We start from the raw sequence: 19,758 nt of genomic DNA on the forward strand, positions 1-19,758 counted from the left end.
CCACCGCTCCCAGCCAAACTCAGCTTTTTGCCTGTCTTCCCAGCAGTGCATCCAGGTATCCCGGAGCAGAGACAGACCCCACAAAAGCGCACCCCCTCAAAACTCCTGACTCACAGCATCACCAGCAACAACGTGGTTTTGCACCAACTGGTTGTGGATGGCTCCTTATGTGGTGACAGAAAACTAGAACTCAGGCACACACAGCAGGTTTTTCGACTTTTATTAAATCTTTACAAAACAGAATACAAAATTCCGGCATTGACAGTTGGTGTAAAGGGAAACTTCTGAGCTCCGTCAGTTCACCTGGTACAACGGAATTAAAGTGCTTGGATGTTTTTCCCCCACTTTAAAAAAACTTTGAGTTTTTTTTTTTTTTTTGTCTTTTAAAAACATTGTAACATTAACACATGGCCGTTCACCGTCCCCCAGCGCTGGGAGCTGGCCTGGGGCCCAGGGTCCTCCAGGATCTTCACTCATTCACAGTAATGGTTCTGACCAGTCCTCCAGGTCGCACAAGGATGCGACAGCGGTGGGGAGGGAGGAGGAAGTGACTGTCCCACCTTCAGGAATAAAGAAAAAAAAAAGGCTGCTAGCTGCTCAGCTTTGGAGACCCGATGGCTGTGGGCGCCTGCAGCGGGCGGGGGTCCATTTGCTTGTTCTTTGATAGAAAAAGGCAGAGAATCCCCCGTTACAAAACATGGAATCACCGACGGGAGAGATGGGGGAAAGGGGTGGGCAGCCTGTCCCACCCCCAGGGGTCTTTGGAAGGGGTAGTCCACAGATATGGGCAGCGGGGACCAGGGAGGATAGAGCACCCCCACGGCCACCGGACTGTGACCATCGTACGAGATTCAGGAGGGGCACCAGGGCCGGGCAGACGGTCTCCGAGGCCCCCACCCCCAGGCCCCCCCAACATTCAAGTATTCTTCAAGAACAGGGAAGCAAAGTCAACCGATGTTTTTGTTTTCCTTAAAAAAAAAAAAAAAAAAAAACCTAAAAAACTAAACACGACGAAGAATCCGACCGCGGATTTAGAAGCCAGAGGGACTGCCCCAGCTGTGGAGTTCGGGGGCTGCGCTGGGAAGGGCGGGCGGTGACCATAGCTGCCCCCACAGCACAGCCCCGCGCACTTCTAAAGTGGAACCCTGTATTGCATAGAACGTCCCCACCCGCGGGGAGAGGCGGCAGGCTCCGCAGCCCTCGGGGGTCGGAGCATGGAGGGTGGGGGGACTGAGCAGACGCCCCCATTCCTGGGTGCCCGAAGGGAGGCCGAGGCCGCGGCCATTTTCCTGAAGGTGGCAGACCAAAAACACTGCCCTGAGGGTGGGATTCGGCCAGACCCTGGGGTCTGGGCTCAGCTCTAAGGACAAGGAGGGAGCTGACGGAGCTTCCAGGCCAGGCCTGAGGGGCGGCGCGAGGCAGGACGTGGCTACGGTCAGACTGAGCCCTGAGAAGGGGCACTCGGGTGCCCCAAGGGGGTGTCTTCAGGACCCCCCACATTGGCTGACAGTGCCTGTCCAGCCCCTCTGCCTGCCGCGGTGGAAATGGCTTCGGGCCGGGCGGGGCTCCTGCTGTCTCAGGCCCTGGTGTGGTGGGGCGGGGCAGCAGCTAGCCCCTGGGGTCAGCTGCAGTTTAAGGTCAAGGTCGGAGGCCGAATCTGGCCACCGGGAGTTCTGGACAGACAGACGGGCCTTGCAGGAAGACCCGATTGTCAACTAGCATGGGGACAAGGCAGGCGCAGGTGAAGGGCTGGGGGATCCCATGGGGTGGGTGGGTGAGCTGCCCGCCACCTGCCTGCCTGGCCCCTCTGGAGACAGGCAGCCCCTCCCCTCCCCAACCAAGCCACCAGGGGTGCTCTCAGGGTGAGGGATAGAGGGGAAGAGCCTGTCCCTGAAATACTGGGGGCTGGGAGGGAACATGGGGACAGGGTCCTGTGCCCCTCCCTAGCTCTGCAAGATGGCAAACGCTGTGGGCCTGCTCTCCTGAGTCACTGCAAGCCATGTGGGCAGATGGCGGGCGGCACAGGTGACCTGGGGGCACCTTCACAGTAGAGGTGAACAGGGCGGGGGGCCGGGGAGGGGACAAGCCCAGCCACCTACCCTCTGCTCACCTCACCGGGTGCCTGCGTTACTTTTAACCATCCAAAGGAAAAAATAACGGGGAGGGGTGGAAACGGGAAAAAAAAAAACCCAAAAGCAAAAACCTTCTAGAAAACGCCCCCCTGAGCTGAGCTTAGTGCCTGGGAATCCAGCCAGAGGAGGGGCAGCCCGCTGGACACCGGCTGGCGATAGCTTAAAAAACCTTTAGATTTGATTGGGGGACGGGCAACCTATGTACAGAGGGGAGACGGGAGGGTCAGGCACGGTCTCCCACCAGGACCACGGGGGCCGAGGACAGGCTGGCCCTTTGCCGCCGCTGCGCCAGCTTGGACTGGGAGGGTGGAGACAGCTGCAGGCAGCGTGAGGTAGCTCGGACCAGGACGGGCTGGCCCTGCCCTGCGGCCTCCTCCTCCGCCAGGTCCTCGTCATGCTGGGCCAGCTGCCGGTTCATGGCGATGGCCTCGGCCGCGAAGGACGTGAGGTCTTTGGCACAGCTGTTCCTGGGAAACGGGGTGGGGGTAGGTGGTCACCGAGGAGGCACCCCTTAGGGGACCCCTGGAGTCTGTGCAAGGCCCTGGGGGGAGGGGCTTCATGCCCCCATCCCAGCCCCCACCCTGAGGCTCCTCTGAGCGCCAGGGCCCCACTGGGAGCGCCACTGAGTCACCAGGCTTGCCTGCCTCCCCGACCCCAAAGCAGCTCTCCGGGTCTTTCACAAGTGTCTTAACCTAGCAACCCCGCCCCCTGGACTCAGGGGTCCCGAGCACCCCTGCGGGCCTCACCTCTGCAGGACCATGGGAGTGGGCAAGGTGTTCTCCGGGGCACACTGCAACGAGAGTGGGTGGGGGCAGAGCTGGAGAGCAGCTGGGGCCGCCTGGGGCGCTGAGTGGGGTGTCTGGCCTAAGGGATGCCGTGCCCATCCCATCACCAGGACCCCACCGGAGACCAGGAGTGCACCCGGGTGCCCTGGGAGCCAAGCGCCCGCCCCGAGGTCCCTATGGCGAGGCTCCGTGTCCCCCTGCCCAGGGAACCCGAGGCTGGGCCAGGCTGAGGCCTGGTGTTACAGGACCCAGTGAGGGTGGAGGCAGAGCCCCAAGCTCCACCTCTTCCGGCTGTTCCCAGCCCAAACCCACCTCCGCCCCCCTCTTAACCCACGGGTCTCTGGATGCTTCCGGGAGGAGTTTGGAGGCCCCCAGCCCCTCGCCTGGGGACATAGAGTGACCCCAGCTTCTATTTTTAGTAAATCCTCACTCCCTGGGGTGGCAGCTCAGCTCAGATGACCTCTGGCAGGAGAAACACCCGACTCCTCCTGGATCGCAAGCCACACAGGGAAGGGTGCAGGCAGAGCCTGGGCCTGAGACTGACGACAAGCTGGGCTGGGGTCTATGTGAGCTGGGCTCGTTGCCCGCTTCACTCCAGCTTGCTGCGGGGTATAAGTCCCCACCACCCTTCAGGAAGGTTCTCTGAGTAGCTGCTCCTGGGAGCTGCCTGCCTGGCTAGTGGGCACCGCGCACAGGCGGGCGGTGGGGATTTCAGCTGCACCCCTCGTCCTAGGGCAGAGCCTGCGCTCTCAGGCCTCAATGCATCTCAGGGTGTCCAGGCTACACCCTCAGGGCTTCCCACGCTCGCTCTGAGGCCACCCTGCAGCCCCCCATGCCCTCCCTGGTGCCCGTGTGGCTGACACTCACCCCCTGAACCCAGGGGTGCTGCAGGACTTGGGCGGCACTCAGCCTCTGCTTGGCGTCACGGACGAGCAGCTTGGAGATGAGGTCTTTGGCAGCGCAGGAGATGTGAGCCCAGTCCTTGTCAGGGAACTCATACTTGCCCTCCTGGATACTCTCAAACAGCATGTTCTGGCGACACAGGACACAAGGGAGCTTAGACCTGCCTAAGGGCCTGGATACTGTACACTGACACGTGGCTCCATCAGGACCCCAACCACCACCAGACCCTAGACCACGCATGCCTGGGGCGGAAGGGACTGGGAGCCGGACCAGGAGAGTCGGCTCTACCCAAGTGGAGCTGGATTTACAAAAAGGCACCTCTGGGGGACCTGGTTCCAAGGGCCACAGGCCACAGATGCTGAGCCTTAAGCCGTGGGCAGGCAGCCTGAGCCTGATGCCCCCAAACCACCTCTCACTCCTCCTCTCAGCTCTCTGAACGCTGTCTGGGTTTTCCTTTGGGCAGGCAAACCTGAAAAGCCTTCGGGAAACTGGAGGACAGGGCGGCAGTGCCCTGTGGGTGGCATCAGGGAGTAAGGCACACCAGGCAGGTCCCCAGGGGTTAGGGGGAGTACAGAGTAGGTCCCCGGGGGTCTGGGGAGCACACAGAGCAGGTCCCCGGGGGTTACAGGGCACACAGGGCAGGTCCCCGAGGGTTAGGGGGTGGTCGGGGGCAGGCCCCCTAGACTTAGGAGGTGCGCAGGGCAGGTCCCCTGGGGTTAGGCGGTATTCAGGGCAGGCCCGGGGGAAGAGGGTGCCCAGGAGAGGAGGGTGCGCGGGCCGCCGCACCTGGCAGGCAGGGCAGGCCTCGCCGCGGTCCCAGCCGCAGTCGCTGCCACAGCGGCCCACGAAGGGCGGGTAGCCGCTGAGCAGGATGTACAAGATGACGCCCAGGCTCCAGAGGTCGCAGCGCTTGTCGTAGATGCTGGCCTCCTCGCTGAAGGCCTCCACCACCTCCGGGGCCATGTACTCCGCTGAGCCGCACTGCGGGCGGGGGAGGGGCGCGTCGGCCGGGGTTTCCCAGCATCACGTGGGAACCGAGCACGGGTAACTGCAGGTCACCTGCGCCAGCCGGCTCGGACCCCGCCCCGCCCGGCCCGACCAATCAACGGCTGCCGGGAACGCGCCCCGCCCAATCAGCAGGTGCTGAGCTCGCTCCGCCCCTGCCGTGGCCCCGCCCCACCAGGCCAAACACCGACGGGTGGGGGCGCCTGCTCGAGGCTCCGCCACGTCACCCCGCCCAACCAATCAGCGGCTGTTGCTAGGCGGAAGCCCGAGCTCCGCGGCCTGGAGCTGCTGGGTGGCCCAGGCTCCACGAGGTTATGCAACCGCAGAGCAAGCGGCCGAGCCCCCAGCCCTCCCCGCGGGCCCTCACCGGAGTGAGCAGCTCCGGGGTGGAGATAGGGGAGCAGTCCCCGTTGAGTTTGATGCCGCTGCCCAGGTCGAAGTCACAGATCTTCACGGGAGAGACCTGGGAGGGGCCAAGAGGGCCGTGAGCCTGGGGTCCCACGCGGCCCGCCCCTCCCGCGGGTGGCCCCACTGGCCTACCTGGTTGGGGTGCTCACAGAGGATGTTTTCCGGCTTTAGGTCCCTGTGGGCGATGCCTGGGGGAGAAGCCACAGAATCACGAGGGGGTGAGGGGCTGGGGGTCTTCCAGGAGTCCTTGGCAGGCGGCCCTAGGAGACTCCGGGTGGGGTCACCACCTACCTTTGTTATGCAGAAAGTCCAAGGCACTGGCCACGTCCTGCACCACCACGCTGGCCTCCAGCTCGTTGAAGTGCCGGCGCTTGTGGATGTGGCTCAGGATGGAGCCTGGACAGGGCAAGGCAGGGCGGCGCAGGACAGGGGGAACACGCAGGTCATCTCCCAGTCCCCGCAAGGCCAGCACCCACCTCCACTTTGGCGAGGACGCCCCCACACCGGCTTCCTCCGGCCCAAAGGCCTCACCCCTGAGCCACCATTTGGGCCGGACACTCACCCCACAAGCCCCCTTCTGCAGGTGGCACTAGGCCCCCATCCCATAATACCTCCCAGCTCCCTCCCCCTCCTCACAGCCTGGAGCCCCCAGGTACCTCCCCGCATCTTCTCAAACACCAGGTAGAAGCGGTCCTCCTCCTCGAAGAACTCAATCAGCTCTAGAACGTTCCTGGGGTGGGGGTGGGGGGCAGGAGAGGAGCTGAGGCTTCCTGAGGCCCCTGGGTACCTGCTGCCCGGCCTAGGAGGGACCCACCCTCTTGGTGCTGGCCCGTCCACCAGAGGCTGGGACTGGGGCAATAGGCCAGCTTCACACTGCCTGCCTGGGGCTGTCAGCCAGCCTGCTTCAGGGAAGGGAATGCAGGGCCTGGGAAACTGGGTGCTCTACAGACGCTTGCTGGGGGTGATGTGACGCTAGGCCCTTCATCCGCTGAAAGACGGCTCAGGCCAGTGCTGTGGCAAGGGTGGCTCACCTACCTGTGTCCCTGGCACTGGTACAGCATCTCCACCTCCCGGAAAACCCTGCTCCGAATGTGGCCTGGCTGCTTCTCAATGATCTGAAACAGGCGAAAGGACACAGCACCTCAGTTGGTGGGACGCTCATAGCCGAGAAGGGGCCAGAAACTCCACTGCCACGGCTGGAATTCACACTTATGCCCTGCAACTCTAGAAAGCAGGGCTCACGCCTGTCATCCCAGTACTTTGGGAGGCTGAGGCGGGTGGATCGTGAGGTCAGGAGATTAAGACCATCCTGGCCTCTACTGAAAATACAAAAATTAGCTGGGTGTGGTAGCGCGCACCTGTAATCCCAACTACTTGTGAGGCTGAGGCAGGAGAATCACTTAAACCCGGGAGGTGGAGGTTGCAGGGAGCTGAGATTGCGCCATTGCACTCCAGCAGCCTGGTGACAGAGTGAGACTCCATCTCAAAAAAAAAAAAAAAAAAAAAAAAGCCAGTGGGGGCTGCTCTCCACCTGTGACCCTGACAGCCCTCAGAGACATATTTGGGACCTGTGACTTCTGCAAAATACCCCCACAGGACGTCAGGGTTCCCTGCCCTGGGCAGCCACTCTCCCTGACCCAGAGACAGTCAGCTGTAGTCCTCTCTCCCCACAAGGCGAGTCCCTGGTGACCCATAGAACTAGGGAGGCCTCAGGACACCTGGCTGCCAGCCCACCAGGCCCCACCTCACATGTGGCCACAGCACCAAGTCCTGCTCCCCAGCTCCGTGCCAGCCTGGGCGGACACTTGCCCGCCGCCTCAGCCAATATCTGTTTCGGGCCCGCCCTGGTTGGCTGCCCCAGCCACTGGTGGATCCAGCCTCCCTGAGCCCCAGAGCCTCAGGAAGCCACCCTACTGCCCCCAGCAGCTCCAGCTGCTCCCTGCCACCTTCACTCACAGAGGTGGGGTGAGGAGGTATCTGCAGCTTCCCCTGGCACCTGCTGGGACCCTCCTCCCAGGCTGGACATGTTAGCCCCTCTCACTGGGCGGGTGGCTGGCTGCATGAGCACTCTGCCCAGGTTTCCCTGCCCACTGTGATGGCCTGGTGGCAGTGGGGATGTGGCATTCCACCTGTGAGTCCCTGGCTCCTGCCTCTGCAGTCCTGTGTCTATACTGACAAACAACACTGTCCCAGCGAGGGGCAAGAGAACAACTGGACGTCAGGGTGTCCTGAAATACCACCATCCAGGCCGCTGCTGAAAGCTGTGCCCAGCAGGCACTGCAGATGGTTCTGGATAAAACTGAACCTCGTCCTGTCCCTTGGGTGGCTGGCTAGAATGCTGCTTCTAGGAGGGGGCGCAGCCCCTCCTGGCATGGAAGGGGCCTATTCTGAGGTCCCGGCATGGGGGCTCTGCATCCAGCCAGCAGCCTCACGGCACCAGGTGACCCCAAGGCGGCTTCCCGCAGCATGACCCCCTGAGGGCAGAGGGCCCACACCCGAGTCCCCATAGAACGCTCCTCAGACCCACAGGCCCAGCGATTCGCCTCTCTGATTCGCCCAGGACACCTCCTCCTCCCACTGCCACCTGGCCGGACCAACTCCTAGACGCCAGTGGCCAAGAACACCTCCAGCAGGAAGTCCCCCAGGCTCTGCAGATCCCAGCACTGACCACACCGGGTCAATGTGGCAAGATGGCCAGGGAGGTGCTCTGAGACACCAGTTAGGAGCCCCAGAGGCCACACAGCATGAGTCAGGCTACCTAACCCCCCGAGGCTCAGTGTCCCTATCTGTCAAACAAGGACAGGAAGCAAGGCTGCCTGTGGGGCCACCAGGAGAGGGCTGTGCTCAGAGGGACGCCTGCTGTGCGGAAGTGCTTCCAGAGGGGCCTAGTGCTCCTGCACCATCGCCTTGGCCTGCCTGGAGGCTCCCAGGAGGCAGGGACCGTCCATACAGTGTCTGTCCCTGCCTGTTGCCGCTGTGGTCCCAGCACCTGGCCAGTAACCTCCCCAGGCTGGCCACCCCTCTTCTTCCTCCTCCTCCTCCTCAGAGGAAAGCTCTGGCCTGGCCGTCCACCAGGACCCACAGGCTCCTGGCGAGCCCTGCTCACCAGGGCACACCTGGCCCTCTTTCCCAGGCAGCCAGCCCTCCCAGGACCCCACCCAGCCCGGGAGCCGGATGCCAGATCACGAGGGAAGCCTGGAAGATTTCTTGGAACACAGGATCCAACCAGCCCGCAAGGTCAGAGGGTCACAACCAGGGCCTCAACAGGGCTCCTGCTCCCAGCCCTTCGGCCACACCGTGGGTTCGGCAGCCACCCGGGGCTAGGGTGACACGGGGGGCTCTCACAGGCCTGCACTGAGGTTCCCCAAACGCAGAGCCCCTCTGGGCCCTGGGATATGACATTGCATTTTGATCTTTGAAACCAAACTGTCACGTACCCTCAGGGACGGCTCAGAGGCAGAGACAGCCCAGGGGACCCAATGGGCACAGTGCCTCTGACTGAAGCCCCCACCCTGGTACCAGAGGGGCCACCCCCGCTGTCATTCCCGACTGGACTTAGGGCCCGGTGGCCGCTTTTAGACACGGGTCTTCCCGGCTGTAGGACGGGGAGCCGGAATGCCACACAGTTTCCACCCCCGCTCAGCACCGATCCCAAGGCGCTGGGTTCCCCAGGGCGCGGCCGCGGGCCCACCTTGACGGCGTACTCCTGGCTGGTGATCAGGTTGATGCAGGTCTGCACTCGGGCATGAGCGCCCTCCCCCAACACATCCTCCTGCAGCTGGTAGACGTCTGCCGGGCAGCGGGGCGGGCATGAGAGGGACCCCAGCTGTTCCCCACTCCCGGCTCCCCCACTGCCCGCCATCCCCGCTCACCTTCAAACCTGCCGGAGAAGCTGTCGGTGGCCCGGCCGCGCTTCTTCTTCTTGCCCCTCTTCTTGGCGTCCGGGATGTCGATGGGCTGGCTGGCAGGCATGTCTGTTCCAGGAGGCACGCCCAGGGGGCTCAGGACATGGCCCTGGCCGGCCGGCCCCCACCCCCCTGCAGGGGCTGGCCATTGCCATGGCGGCGACAGCGGCTGCCGTGTGCCCTCCTCCCCCTCGGGCCCCTCACCAGGGCGGGCTGAGCACTGCAGGCCAAAGTCAGAGTCTCCGTGGTGCGGCTGGTCTAGGGAGAAGGCCAGCTCGAAGGGGTTCTGCCCCTGCAGGGGAGAGGAGAGGAGAGGCACTCAGGCCCCATCCCTCCCCACGCAGCAGGGAGACCTATCCCGCCCCAGTGCCACAGCGTCCAGGCTGACCAGCCCTATGCTGAGCATTACGGAAAAATCAACTCGGTCCCCGCTCACATGTCACCAGGATCAACTCCCAACGGGGCAGGCAGCATAAACCAGGGAACTCCCAGCTCCTGGGATTCACCTCCTCACTGCCCCACACTCAGTGTGTGTGTGGATTTCTTTTTTTTAATTTATGTTTTGTAGAGATAAAGTCTTGCTACGTTGCCCAGGCTGGTCTTAAACCCCTGGCCTCAAGCGATCCTCCTGCCTCGGCCTCCCAAGGTGCTGGGATCACAGATGTGGGCCACATGTGGAAGGTGTGCGGCCTGCTAGCACCTCAGCAAGGCAAAATCAGGGGACGTAGAGTCTCTTCGGGGTCCATGGAATTTGCCAACCTGGGGGGTGATTCTGTTCCCCAGGAGACACTGGGCCATATCTGGGGACATCCGTGGCTGTGACTGGTTGGGGGAGCTCCTGGCATGGAGTAGGTTGGGGCAGGGATGCTGCTCAGCACCCTGCACTGCCCAGGACGGCCCCACCCCAGAGAAAGATGGGCCCCAACCTCCACAGGGCCATGGGGAAGACCTCTTCCCACCCACAGAGCCCTGGGGGCCTCTGGGAAAGGGGTGCATTGCAGGGAGGGGACAGACACAAGCAGCTGGCTCTCAGGAACCCTGCCTCTGATGCCAGGGTTGAGTCACTGTGGGGCCCAAGCCATGTCTTGCACCTCCATCTGCCTGTCCACAGAATGGGGACGGCTGACCTCTGGGGCAGGTCGTGGGGATCAAAGGCAGCGGGGCAGTGGGAGGGAGGTGAGTCACCGGGCGGGCTGCCAGCCTGGTGGCTGTGCCTGCTTTCCCACGGCCTCCTGGGACATCTCAGAGCAGCTCAGTCCTCCCTGGGCCTCAGTTTACCCCATGTAAGATGGCACACCACCACCTCTCCTTCCCCTAAGCTGCTCCCCTCCCTTTCGTTCAGTGCCTGGGGCTGGCAGGGTAAGAATTCAGTGCCTGGTGCTCTGGGGCCTGCTGAATGTGGGGGCTCTGCCTCCAGCACCCCTGCCTTCTGCCCCTACCCAAGCCCAAGCACCTGCACTTCTCCGCCCGTGTCCTGCAGCTGCCCGGCACACCTTTCCCCCGCCAGCTCTGTGCATCTAAGCCCCCGCCACCCACCAGAGGCTCATCTGCTTCCAGCCCCCCAACCTCGCAGCTACCAGTATAAACAGTACTGTACCAGTCCTGGGGGCTCACGGGAGAGGCACCCACAGGCGCGAGTGTGCCAGGCCCTGCCCAGACCACATCCTGCACTCTCCCATTTCAGTGCCAGACACCCCCAGAGGGAGCCCCTGGCGGGCCCTGGTACCCGGCTAAGGAACCCGCCTTGGGCCCTGGCGGCCAGGATTCAAATCCAGGCCTGTTGGACTGGGCGGGCTGGGGCTTCTTGACCCAGCCCCAAGACTGTGGGAGCAAGACCCTGACCAGGGGGCAAGGAACAGTGCAGATTAGAGTAGGCTTTGCCCAGCCCCCATGGAAGATGGTGGAATACATATGTACGTTTCCACAGAGCAAATGGCCCAGCGCAGGGACTGCCGGCCCTTTACCAGGGGCCAGGCCTTTGAAGTCGGGGAACCGAGGCCCGGTCAGGTTCCTTGTACCACTGAGCTCTCACAGCCTCACCTGTCCGGGTGAACCAGGCGGGAGGGGCCTGCAGAGGTGGTGGGGGTCCCAGTCCCAGTGAGGATGCCGGGTGCTCTGGGCCAAGTCACTGCCCCTCTCTGGGCCCCAGACAACCTGAGTGCGGCTCTAATAAGAGAAGCGAGACTCCAGTGGAGCCCGTGGGAGACCCGAGGCCAGGAGATGGGTGGAGGCCAGAGGGCAGAGTCTGGGAGGGGCCGTAAGCCAAGCTGCCCTCCTGCCTCCCCACCCACCCTGGCTCGGCAGATAACTACCAGGAGGCCGCTGGGGGAGGAGGGAAGGAAGGCGGGCTCCAACTAGCCCCCATAGGGAGTCAGCATTCCCACAAGGCTCCTGTCCAGAGGCCCCTGGTGGCCCCGGGGCAGCCACCACAAGGCGGGTGATCAGGATCTAAGGCCAGACTGGCGTTCACCTGCTGTCTGACCTTGGACTAGTGACCTCGCCCCGAGGTCTGTCAGGGGTTAGATGGGAGGCAGCTGCCCCCAACTCGTGGGAGCTCACAAGAGTGAAATGACCTGAGGGGCCACAGAGCCCAGCTTGAGCCCCTGGCCTTGTCTGGCCACCGTTTCCCTGTCCCAGCCACAGCCTCCAACTCAGCAAAGCTACAGATGGACGGCCGCAGCCACCACAGCGGAGGGGCCAGGCACCATGAGACTCCGTGGCCTCCTCGCCTGTGTACAGGGGAACCCCAGGCACACACGCCTGCGGTCTCAGAGCCTCACTTTCCCAACCGCGAATGGAAAGAAACCCAGGGCGCCCGCAGACGTGCCTCCCTGCTGGGCTGCTGCCTGCTGGAGGCAAGGAGGGTATTTCAGGAGAGGTGGCCCCAATCCAGGGAGCAGCCGTGTGTGGTGGGGGCTGTGGGGGGCGATTCCTAGAGCAACCGGTCCCGGCCACCTGGAGGAACACCTCAGAGCCAGGACTGCCTGCCAGGCCCTCCTCCACTGAGACGCCCACCTTCCCAGCTCCCAGCCAGGCTGCCCTGGCCATGCACAGAGGCCGGCTCACAGTCCCGGGCAGTGTGGGCGGTCCTGGTCCCACTGTTCTAGGTCTGGCTGCGGGACTCGAGTCAGCAGGCCTTGGCAGGAGGCGGCTGGAACCATCTAGAAAGTTCAAGTGTGCTTTGGCTGCCTGGCTGGCCCCATGCACTGTCCCTGTATCAGCTCACGCCTGGCCCCAGGAGGGAAAAGACCACTGTCAGGTCCTCCTCTTTCCCGCCCAGCCCCTGACACTCCGATGGTGCCAGGCCTGCTGCCCTAGGGGAAAACTGGGCAGGGGTGGCAGGGGGGGGAGTGGTGCCCTGGGGCGCTGGCTGGACAGACCTGGGAATTCTTCCCAGAGTCTCTCCTTGCTCCTCCCACCCTGGAGCACCGCGTGTGTGTACACACAAGACACAGACACACACACACACTCGCACTCGCTTTCCCTCTTCCTCTCTCCAGTCCTTCCCTACCGGGCAACAGGTCCCTGCCCAAGGAAGCCCAGTGAAGCGATTACATAACCCCGGCCTGAGGGGTGGGGCGGGCCGGCTGACATCACTGCGTCCCCTGGGCCAGGTCCTGCGGGGCCCCTGCCCAGCACCTGCCCTCCCCTTCCCCCCCAGATTCGCTCATCTGAAACCAGCACTCAACAGCAGTCACCGCCCGGGCTGCGCAGAAACTTCCCGCTCCGACAGGAAACAGCACTTAGGCCTGGGGTGTCTGCGAAGTGCAGGGCTGAGGGGACATCCCATCCCCTCCCCCACGGCACAGGCCCCCTAGAGGTGGGTGCACCTGACCAGCCCGGCCTGGGGATTCTGAAAGTCCCCAGAAGCCACATGGAGGTGGGAATGGGACTGTGGCCCGCTGACCCCTCCCCACCAGGGCACAACCAGCTGGAGCTTGCAGGGGACACCCCCCATAAGCCACATGCAGCGACTGGGACAGGACTGCAGACTGCTGACCCCCCAGAACATACCCGGCGGGGGCTCGCAGGGGACACACAGCCTGGTGCCCTGACCGGGAGGGGGGGTCCCTCCTGCTCCCAGCCTCACTTGGGGGTCCTGGAGGAAGGACCCGGCAGCCACGGCTTGGGAGAGGACTGTGGCCTACTGAACCCCATCCTCGCACACCGACCCCGCTTCAGCGCACGGCCGGCCCGAGCAGCCCCGGGTGTAGGGCGGGGGCCAGGCACGAGCCCCGGGAGCCGATCTTAGGGGCGGGCCCCGCGCCCCCCACGCCGGCCATTCCGGTGGTCCAGCCCGGAGCGCCCCCAAACCGACCCCGGGCCTCACCTTAAACGAACGGTGGAAACCCTGAAGTTCGGCTGGTTTCTTCTGCACCATCTTCTGTCCGGGCCCCGCCAGCGGGGGAGGGGACCGAGGGCCCGGGGGGCGGCCCGAGGGCGGGCGGCCGGGCGGGGGGCGGCCGAGGAGGGGACCCTGCGGGCGGGAGCAGACAAAGGGAGGGCGGTGAGCGGAGCCCGGCCTGCCAGGAGCGCGGACCGGGCGGGGGCGGTGAGGGCTCCGCGGGGCCCGTTTCCCGCTACCGGGTCGGGGTCCTTGGGGCCGCCTTGGGGTTCGCACTCACCGGGGTCGGGCTCTGGCCGGGGCCGCAGTGCCGCCACCGCCCCACGTCGCGCAGCCCGGACCCCGCTCCGCGGACCGCGCGGGGAACAGCGCCGCCGCCGCCAGCGCGGACTCCTCTACCTGGGCCGCCGCCGCTGAGAGGAGCCGGGCGCGTCGCCGCCGCCGCCACCTTTATAGGCCCGGACCTGCTCTGACCCCGCCCCCGACGCAGGCTCCGCCCGGCCTCTCCCCCTGCGCACGGCGTGGGCGGAGCCAGAAGAGGGCTCTCTCGGGGAACCCAGTGCGGCTGCGCGCTCCGGCGGCGGGGCGTGTCCGAAACGTCTAGCGCACGCCTGCGCAGTGTGGCGCATGGGGTCTTGGTGCGGAACGTTGGCAGCGCCCCTGCAGCGCGTCCCGGAGCTGGCCTGTATTTGCCGCCTGAGGCTCGCGGGGCTCGGGGGACCTGCGAGGCACTGGGCCGAGTCCTACTGCCTGGCCCCACACAGGGCAACTCCCTCGGCCTGTCAACCCAGGCCTAAGATACCCCGACTCCCTTGGGTCATGCCCTCGCTCTAGAACCTGCCATGGCTCCCTCTTGCAGTTCTCCAATGCTGGCTCCAGCAGTCCCCCTCGTGCGCCACCAGCACGTTTGGAGTCCCAGCCACTCCCTTCTAGTGCTGGGGGACCAGCCACCGCCACCTACTTTCTTCTTCCCCTGGGCCACCCTGCCTGGGGAGCAGTGAGCTCCCTGAGTTTGCTTTGTGATTGGCAGGAACCAGAGTAGAGGGTGGGGACCGAGGTCTGTGAAGGACCCTTCCTCTGTCCTCGAATAGCATTTCAGGGAGAACTGGGACCTGAGACCCACTGGGAAAGAGCCCAAGGGGTGGATGGTGGCCAGGACAGGAAGTAAAACACAGTCCCGTTTTGGCTGGGGCCCCAAACCAGGCTTAGATAGAATCAGCCCATCCTGAGCTGCCTGTCCCCCATCCGACAGCATCCTGGTTCAAAGTTCTCCCCAGACCCCGGGCCTTGGGCACACAAGGAGTGGGGGTTCACCTGCTGGGTGGACTGTGGTCGCCTCTTCTGCAGGGGTTTCCAGAAGCTTCGCACAGCCCATCCCACCATCCCCCAACCAGGCCCTGAGCTCGAGAGAGGCTGGAGCCCACTGACCTGAAGCTGGAGGGCCCCTGTCTGCAAGGCCACAGCTCTCAGGCCACAGGGGCTGGGAGGCCTGGCCTCAGCCACTCCCAGGGCATTGGGAGGAAACCTGTGGGGAATTCTGAGCCAAAACCCAGCCCAGCGCCTGACATTGCCTTGACTCTTGGCAATGGGGGGGGACAGAAAACCAGGTCCCCCGGCCCCCCTTATTGTGCATGTGGGTGCGTGTGCGTGCGTATGAACACACACACGCACACACACACGTTAGCTCCAGGTGCCAACTAGGGTGGAGCTGCTAGACCTGCTTGCCCGGGCCTGGCTCACAGAGGGCGCCGACTAAATAGTGCTTGGAGGAAAGGATAAGAGTGTGTGTGTGCGTGTGTGTGTGTGTGTGCGCGCGCGCGCGCTCGTAGGGGTTGTGTGGTCGTGTGAGCTTCCTGGGGCCACTGTAACACAGGACCACAAACCGGGGGGCTTAAAACAACAGCAATTTATGCTCTCACAGTCCTGGAGCCCAGAAGTCTGGAAGTGTGGCAGAGCTTTGCTTCCTCCTAGGGCTCTGGGAGGATGCTTCCTGCCTCTTCCAGCTTCTGGGGGCTCTGGTGGTCCTCGGTTTGTGTCCGCATCACTCCAGTCTCCACTCCTCCTCTGTGTGTGTATCTCCTCTTATTTTATTTTCCTTTTTTTTTTGAGATAGAGTCTCATTCTGTCACCCAGGCTGGAGTACAGTGGCACAATCTTGGCTCACTGCAAACTTTGCCTCCCGGGTTCAAGTGATTCTTCTGCCTCAGCCTCCTAAGTAGCTGGGAATACAGGCATGCGCCACCACACCCAGATAATTTTTTGCATTTTTAGTAGAGATGGGGTTTCACCATGTTGGCCAGGCTGGTTTTGAACTCCTGACCTCATGATCCACCCGCCTGGGCCTCCCAAAGTGCTGGGATTACAGGCGTGAGCCACCGCGCCCGGCTTCCTCTTCTTCTAAGGACGGCAGTCATTGGCTTAGGGCCCACTCAGTGTGACCTCATCTTAACTTGGTTCCATCTGCAAAGACCCTATTTTCAAATAGTTTCTCGTTCACAGATACCAGGGTTAGGACATGGACGGGTTTTTCCAGGGGACTCAGCTCAGTCAACAGAGTAAGTGGGACCATTTCCTCATATGTGGCACACTATCTTGGTGCAGGTGTGGAGCTGTGTCCATCTTTCAGTGTGGACCAACATGGCTTCAACATTCACCCTGACCATGAGGAGCAGACCTGAACCAAGGTTCAGCCCATGCCTGGGCTCTCTCCAGCCAAGCTCAGGCACCGGACAGGAAAGGCTGATCCGGGAGCCAGGCCAGAGAGGCAGGTCTGTTCCCGGCACCACAGCCAGGCCGTACCCCAGGCCCTGTCCCCCTCCCACAGCCCCAGCAGGTGGGAGCCATCAAGAGCCTCATGCAGGCCGGGCGCGGTGCCACACGTCTATAATCCCATCACTTTGGGAGGCCGAGGCGGGTGGATCATGAGGTCAGGAGATCGAGACCATCCTGGCTAACACGGTGAAACCCCATCTCTACTAAAAATACAAAAAATTAGCCGGGCATGGTGGCAGGTGCCTGTTGTCCCAGGTACTCGGGAGGCTGAGGCAGGAGAATGGGGTGAACCCGGGAGGCAGACCTTTCAGTGAGCAGAGATTGCACCACTGCACTCCAGCCTGGGCGACAGAGCGAGATTCTGTCTCAAAAAAAAAAAAGAAACTCGCGCAGCAATTGGGAAAACTGAGGAAGTTCAGAGACAGGAAGATGACCCCTGGCTCTAGGGGTGTTCCACCCGGGGTTGCTCCCCATCGGCCCTGTGGACGTTCAAGGCTCAGTCATCCTGTGGGGTGGGGACGTCCTGGGCACTGCAGGGTGCTGAGCAGCATGCCTGGCCTCCACCCACTCCCTGCCAGCACTCAGCCGATCACCTGGCTTCCTCTCCTCCTCCTCCTCCTGGATGTCTTCTGTTGGAGCCCAGAAGACACCCAGATGGCTCTCAGAGGGACACGGGGAGCCTGGTGCCCTGTGCCCTGGTCCCAGCTGATCTGTTCCCCAACAAGCCCTTCGTTTCTTTCTGGGGGGGTCTTTCAGGGTGCAGATCCCGAGAGGGGACGTGGCCAAGGGAACTTCCTAGGTGAAAGGGATTCTGCAGGCGGGACTGAGTTAGAAAATTTTTTTTTTTTTTTTCGAGAGGGAGTCTCACTCTGTCGCCCAGGCTGGAGTGCGGTGGTGCGATCTCAGCTCACTGCAACCCCCGCCTCCTGGGTTCAAGCGATTCTCCTGCCTCAGCCTCCTGAGTAGCTGGGACTACAGGCACGTGCCACCACGCCTGGCTAATTTTTGTATTTTTAGTAGAGATGAGGTTTCACCATCTTGGCCAGGCTGGTCTCGAACTCCTGACCTTGTGATCCACCCGCCTCAGCCTCCCAAAGTGCTGGGATTACAGGCATGAGCCACCACGCTTGACGGAGTTACAATTTTGAGACCGTTGTCTCCCCCTTAGTTGTGACAGCCACAGATATCCTCTGATGTCACCCAGTGTCCTCTGGGGACAGGATCTCCCCCGGGTGAGACCCCCAGTTTAGGGGATTCCATGGACCCCCCCCAAGAAACTCTGCATCCTATGATGCTCTGACTTGGTGAGGTCCCAGGAGGCTGCACACGTTGAAATCCACACCCTGAGTGGGGAGAGAGAAAGGAGGTGAATCCCAGCAGCGGGGTTCCCCCTGGTTTATGCTGTCTGCCCCGTGGGGTGTTTATCTGATGTCTGGTGTGAGCAGGGAGAAAACTCAATATTTTCCAAATAATTGACAAGGGGTTTGTCAGCCTCAACAGTGCGGACGGTTCGGCAGGATTGTTCTGTGTGCTAGGGGCTATGCCAACAGGGATGGGGCCTTAGCACCCTCTCCTCTCCTTTCCTCCCCAACAGAGGCAGAAACCTCTCTAGCCAACCTTCTCCCTAGACCAGCTCTGGACAGGCAGCCAGGCCCAGGCTGGGGGCGTGGGATGGCCAGTGGCCTCCGGAGAAGGGGAGGGTCGCCCACCTGCCTGTGTGGGCCGTGCCTGGCCCTGCCCTGCTGTGAGCCGTGCCAGCCCCTGGGGGCCCTACCAGGCTGGCCACCCCTGCCAGCCTCGCCCCCTGCCCCCACCTCCACCCCCAGCTGGAGCCCTGGGAGGGAGACCCCCACCTGCCTTGGTGGGGGAAAGAGCCTGCCTGGTGGGAGGCAGGAAGCCTGGTCTGTGCCCCGGGTGACTGTCTCCTTGGTCCTCCTGCAGTGTGGTCTCGGCTGGGGCAGTGAGGGTGGGCACTAGCCGGCCCGGACGTGGGTGGGTGGGACAGGCAGGGCCTGGGGCCAGGACAGCAGCTCCATGACCCCAGTGAGGGTTAGCCGGCCTGGGAGGGAGCTCAGGGTTGCCCTAGGGGAGCACCAGAGTGAAGAGGAGGGCCTGGGAGACGCTAGCCCCAGAAGGAGGACAAACAGGAAATGAGGTGTGGCTGCGGGCTGGAATCAGCATCAGCTGGAGCCGATCTCTGGCTCCTCTCCTCCTCTTCCTCCCTCCTCCCCTCGTCCCCTTCTCTCCTTCCTCCTCCCCTCCTTTCCTCTCCTCTCTGTCCTTCTCTTCCTCCTCCCCTCCCCATCCTCTCTGCTCTCCTCCCTTCCACCCCTTCTCTCCTCTCCTCTCCTCCTCTCCTCCCCTCCCCTCCTCCCCTGCCCTTCCTCCCCTCTCCTTCCTCGCCTCCTCTTCCTCCCCTCCCCTCCCTTCCTCCCCTCCTCCCTTCTTCTTCCTCCCCTCTCCTTCCTCCCCTCACCTCCTCTCCTCCCCTTCCCCCTCCTCTCCTCCCCTTCCCCCCTTCTCCTCCCCTTCCCCCCTCCTCTCCTCCCCTTCCCACTCCTCTCTCCTTCCCTCCCGCTGCAGTTCAACCCCTGCCCCACCTCCAGCACCCAGCACCCAGCTGCACCACTACCAAATCCACAGCTGAAAATGCCCAGTGCCCCCAGACACAAGGACAGAGACCCCCACTCCGCCAACGCACCGACATCCCTCCCATTCTCCAGTGGGCTCCCCCTGCCGCCTTCCTGGCATGGCCACCACCCTGTGCCGCACTGTCTTGCCTGGCGCTGGGGTGGCTTGGAATGGCTTCCAGGTCACCTGGGACCTGACCAGGGTGGGTGGTGGGGGGCGGCGTCTCCAGCAGGTGGCTTCTTTTTTTATTTTTATTTTTTGAGACATAGTTTTGCTCTTGTCGCCCAGGCTAGAGTGCAATGTCACCATTTCGGCTCTCCGCAACCTCCACCTCCCGGGTTCAAGCAATTCTCCTGCCTCAGCCGCCCAAGTAGCTGGGACTACAGGCACACACCATCAACCTGGCTAATTTTTGTATTTTTACTAGAGACAGGGTTTCTCCATGTTGGTCAGGCTGGTCTTGAACTCGCGACCTCAGGTGATCCGCCTGCCTCAGCCTCCCAAAGTGCTGGGATTACAGGCGTGAGCCACTGCGCCTAGCCTAGCAGGTGGCTTCTTTCTCTCTCCTCACCCCCCAGGTCCCCCACACTGGAGCCCTCACCAGGCCTAACTTGGGGTTTGGCCGTGGCTTCCTCTTCCGGGAGGTCACGGCAGGTCCCAGCCAAGCCCCTGGGACCAAGATGAACCGGATCCTGGCTGGGAGGGGCTGGGGCTCCTTTAAAGAGGGGTCAGGACCTGCCCGGGACCCTGTGGCCCCCCCAACCCAAGCTAGGCCTGGTGGCTTCTCCCGGGCACCCCAGCCCCTCCTCACCTAGTCACCAGCTAGCCTCATTACCTGGGACAGGTGAGAGTTGACCCCAGCCCAGAACCTG

The 19,758-nt window shown here is 63.0% G+C and overlaps 1 protein-coding gene across 5 annotated transcripts; it reads right to left on the reverse strand.

Annotated features, from left to right (window-relative positions):
* Positions 1 to 203: 203 nt before the first annotated feature.
* Positions 204 to 13,915, reverse strand: MKNK2 (MAPK interacting serine/threonine kinase 2). 5 transcript variants are annotated; one of them, XM_055248683.2, is made up of 14 exons: positions 13,764 to 13,915; positions 13,469 to 13,615; positions 9,343 to 9,430; positions 9,106 to 9,207; positions 8,925 to 9,022; positions 6,269 to 6,348; positions 5,890 to 5,963; positions 5,525 to 5,629; positions 5,366 to 5,421; positions 5,193 to 5,288; positions 4,607 to 4,801; positions 3,785 to 3,949; positions 2,879 to 2,922; positions 204 to 560 (listed from the first exon to the last, which is right to left on the reverse strand). In XM_055248683.2, exons 2-14 carry the CDS (start codon positions 13,517 to 13,519, stop codon positions 470 to 472), a joined length of 1,245 nt encoding a protein of 414 aa, XP_055104658.1. In that variant the 5' UTR covers positions 13,520 to 13,615; positions 13,764 to 13,915; the 3' UTR covers positions 204 to 469. The 5 variants fall into 5 exon arrangements, with proteins under 5 accessions (XP_055104658.1, XP_055104657.1, XP_055104656.1 ...); XM_055248682.2 differs by having other exon boundaries at positions 204 to 2,599; XM_055248681.2 differs by lacking the exons at positions 13,469 to 13,615; positions 13,764 to 13,915 and adding exons at positions 11,179 to 11,304; positions 12,154 to 13,413 and having other exon boundaries at positions 204 to 2,599.
* Between the last annotated feature and the right edge of the window lie 5,843 nt (positions 13,916 to 19,758).

Source organism: Symphalangus syndactylus, chromosome 17, assembly GCF_028878055.3.
Source record: "Symphalangus syndactylus isolate Jambi chromosome 17, NHGRI_mSymSyn1-v2.1_pri, whole genome shotgun sequence".
Lineage (NCBI taxonomy): Eukaryota > Metazoa > Chordata > Mammalia > Primates > Hylobatidae > Symphalangus > Symphalangus syndactylus.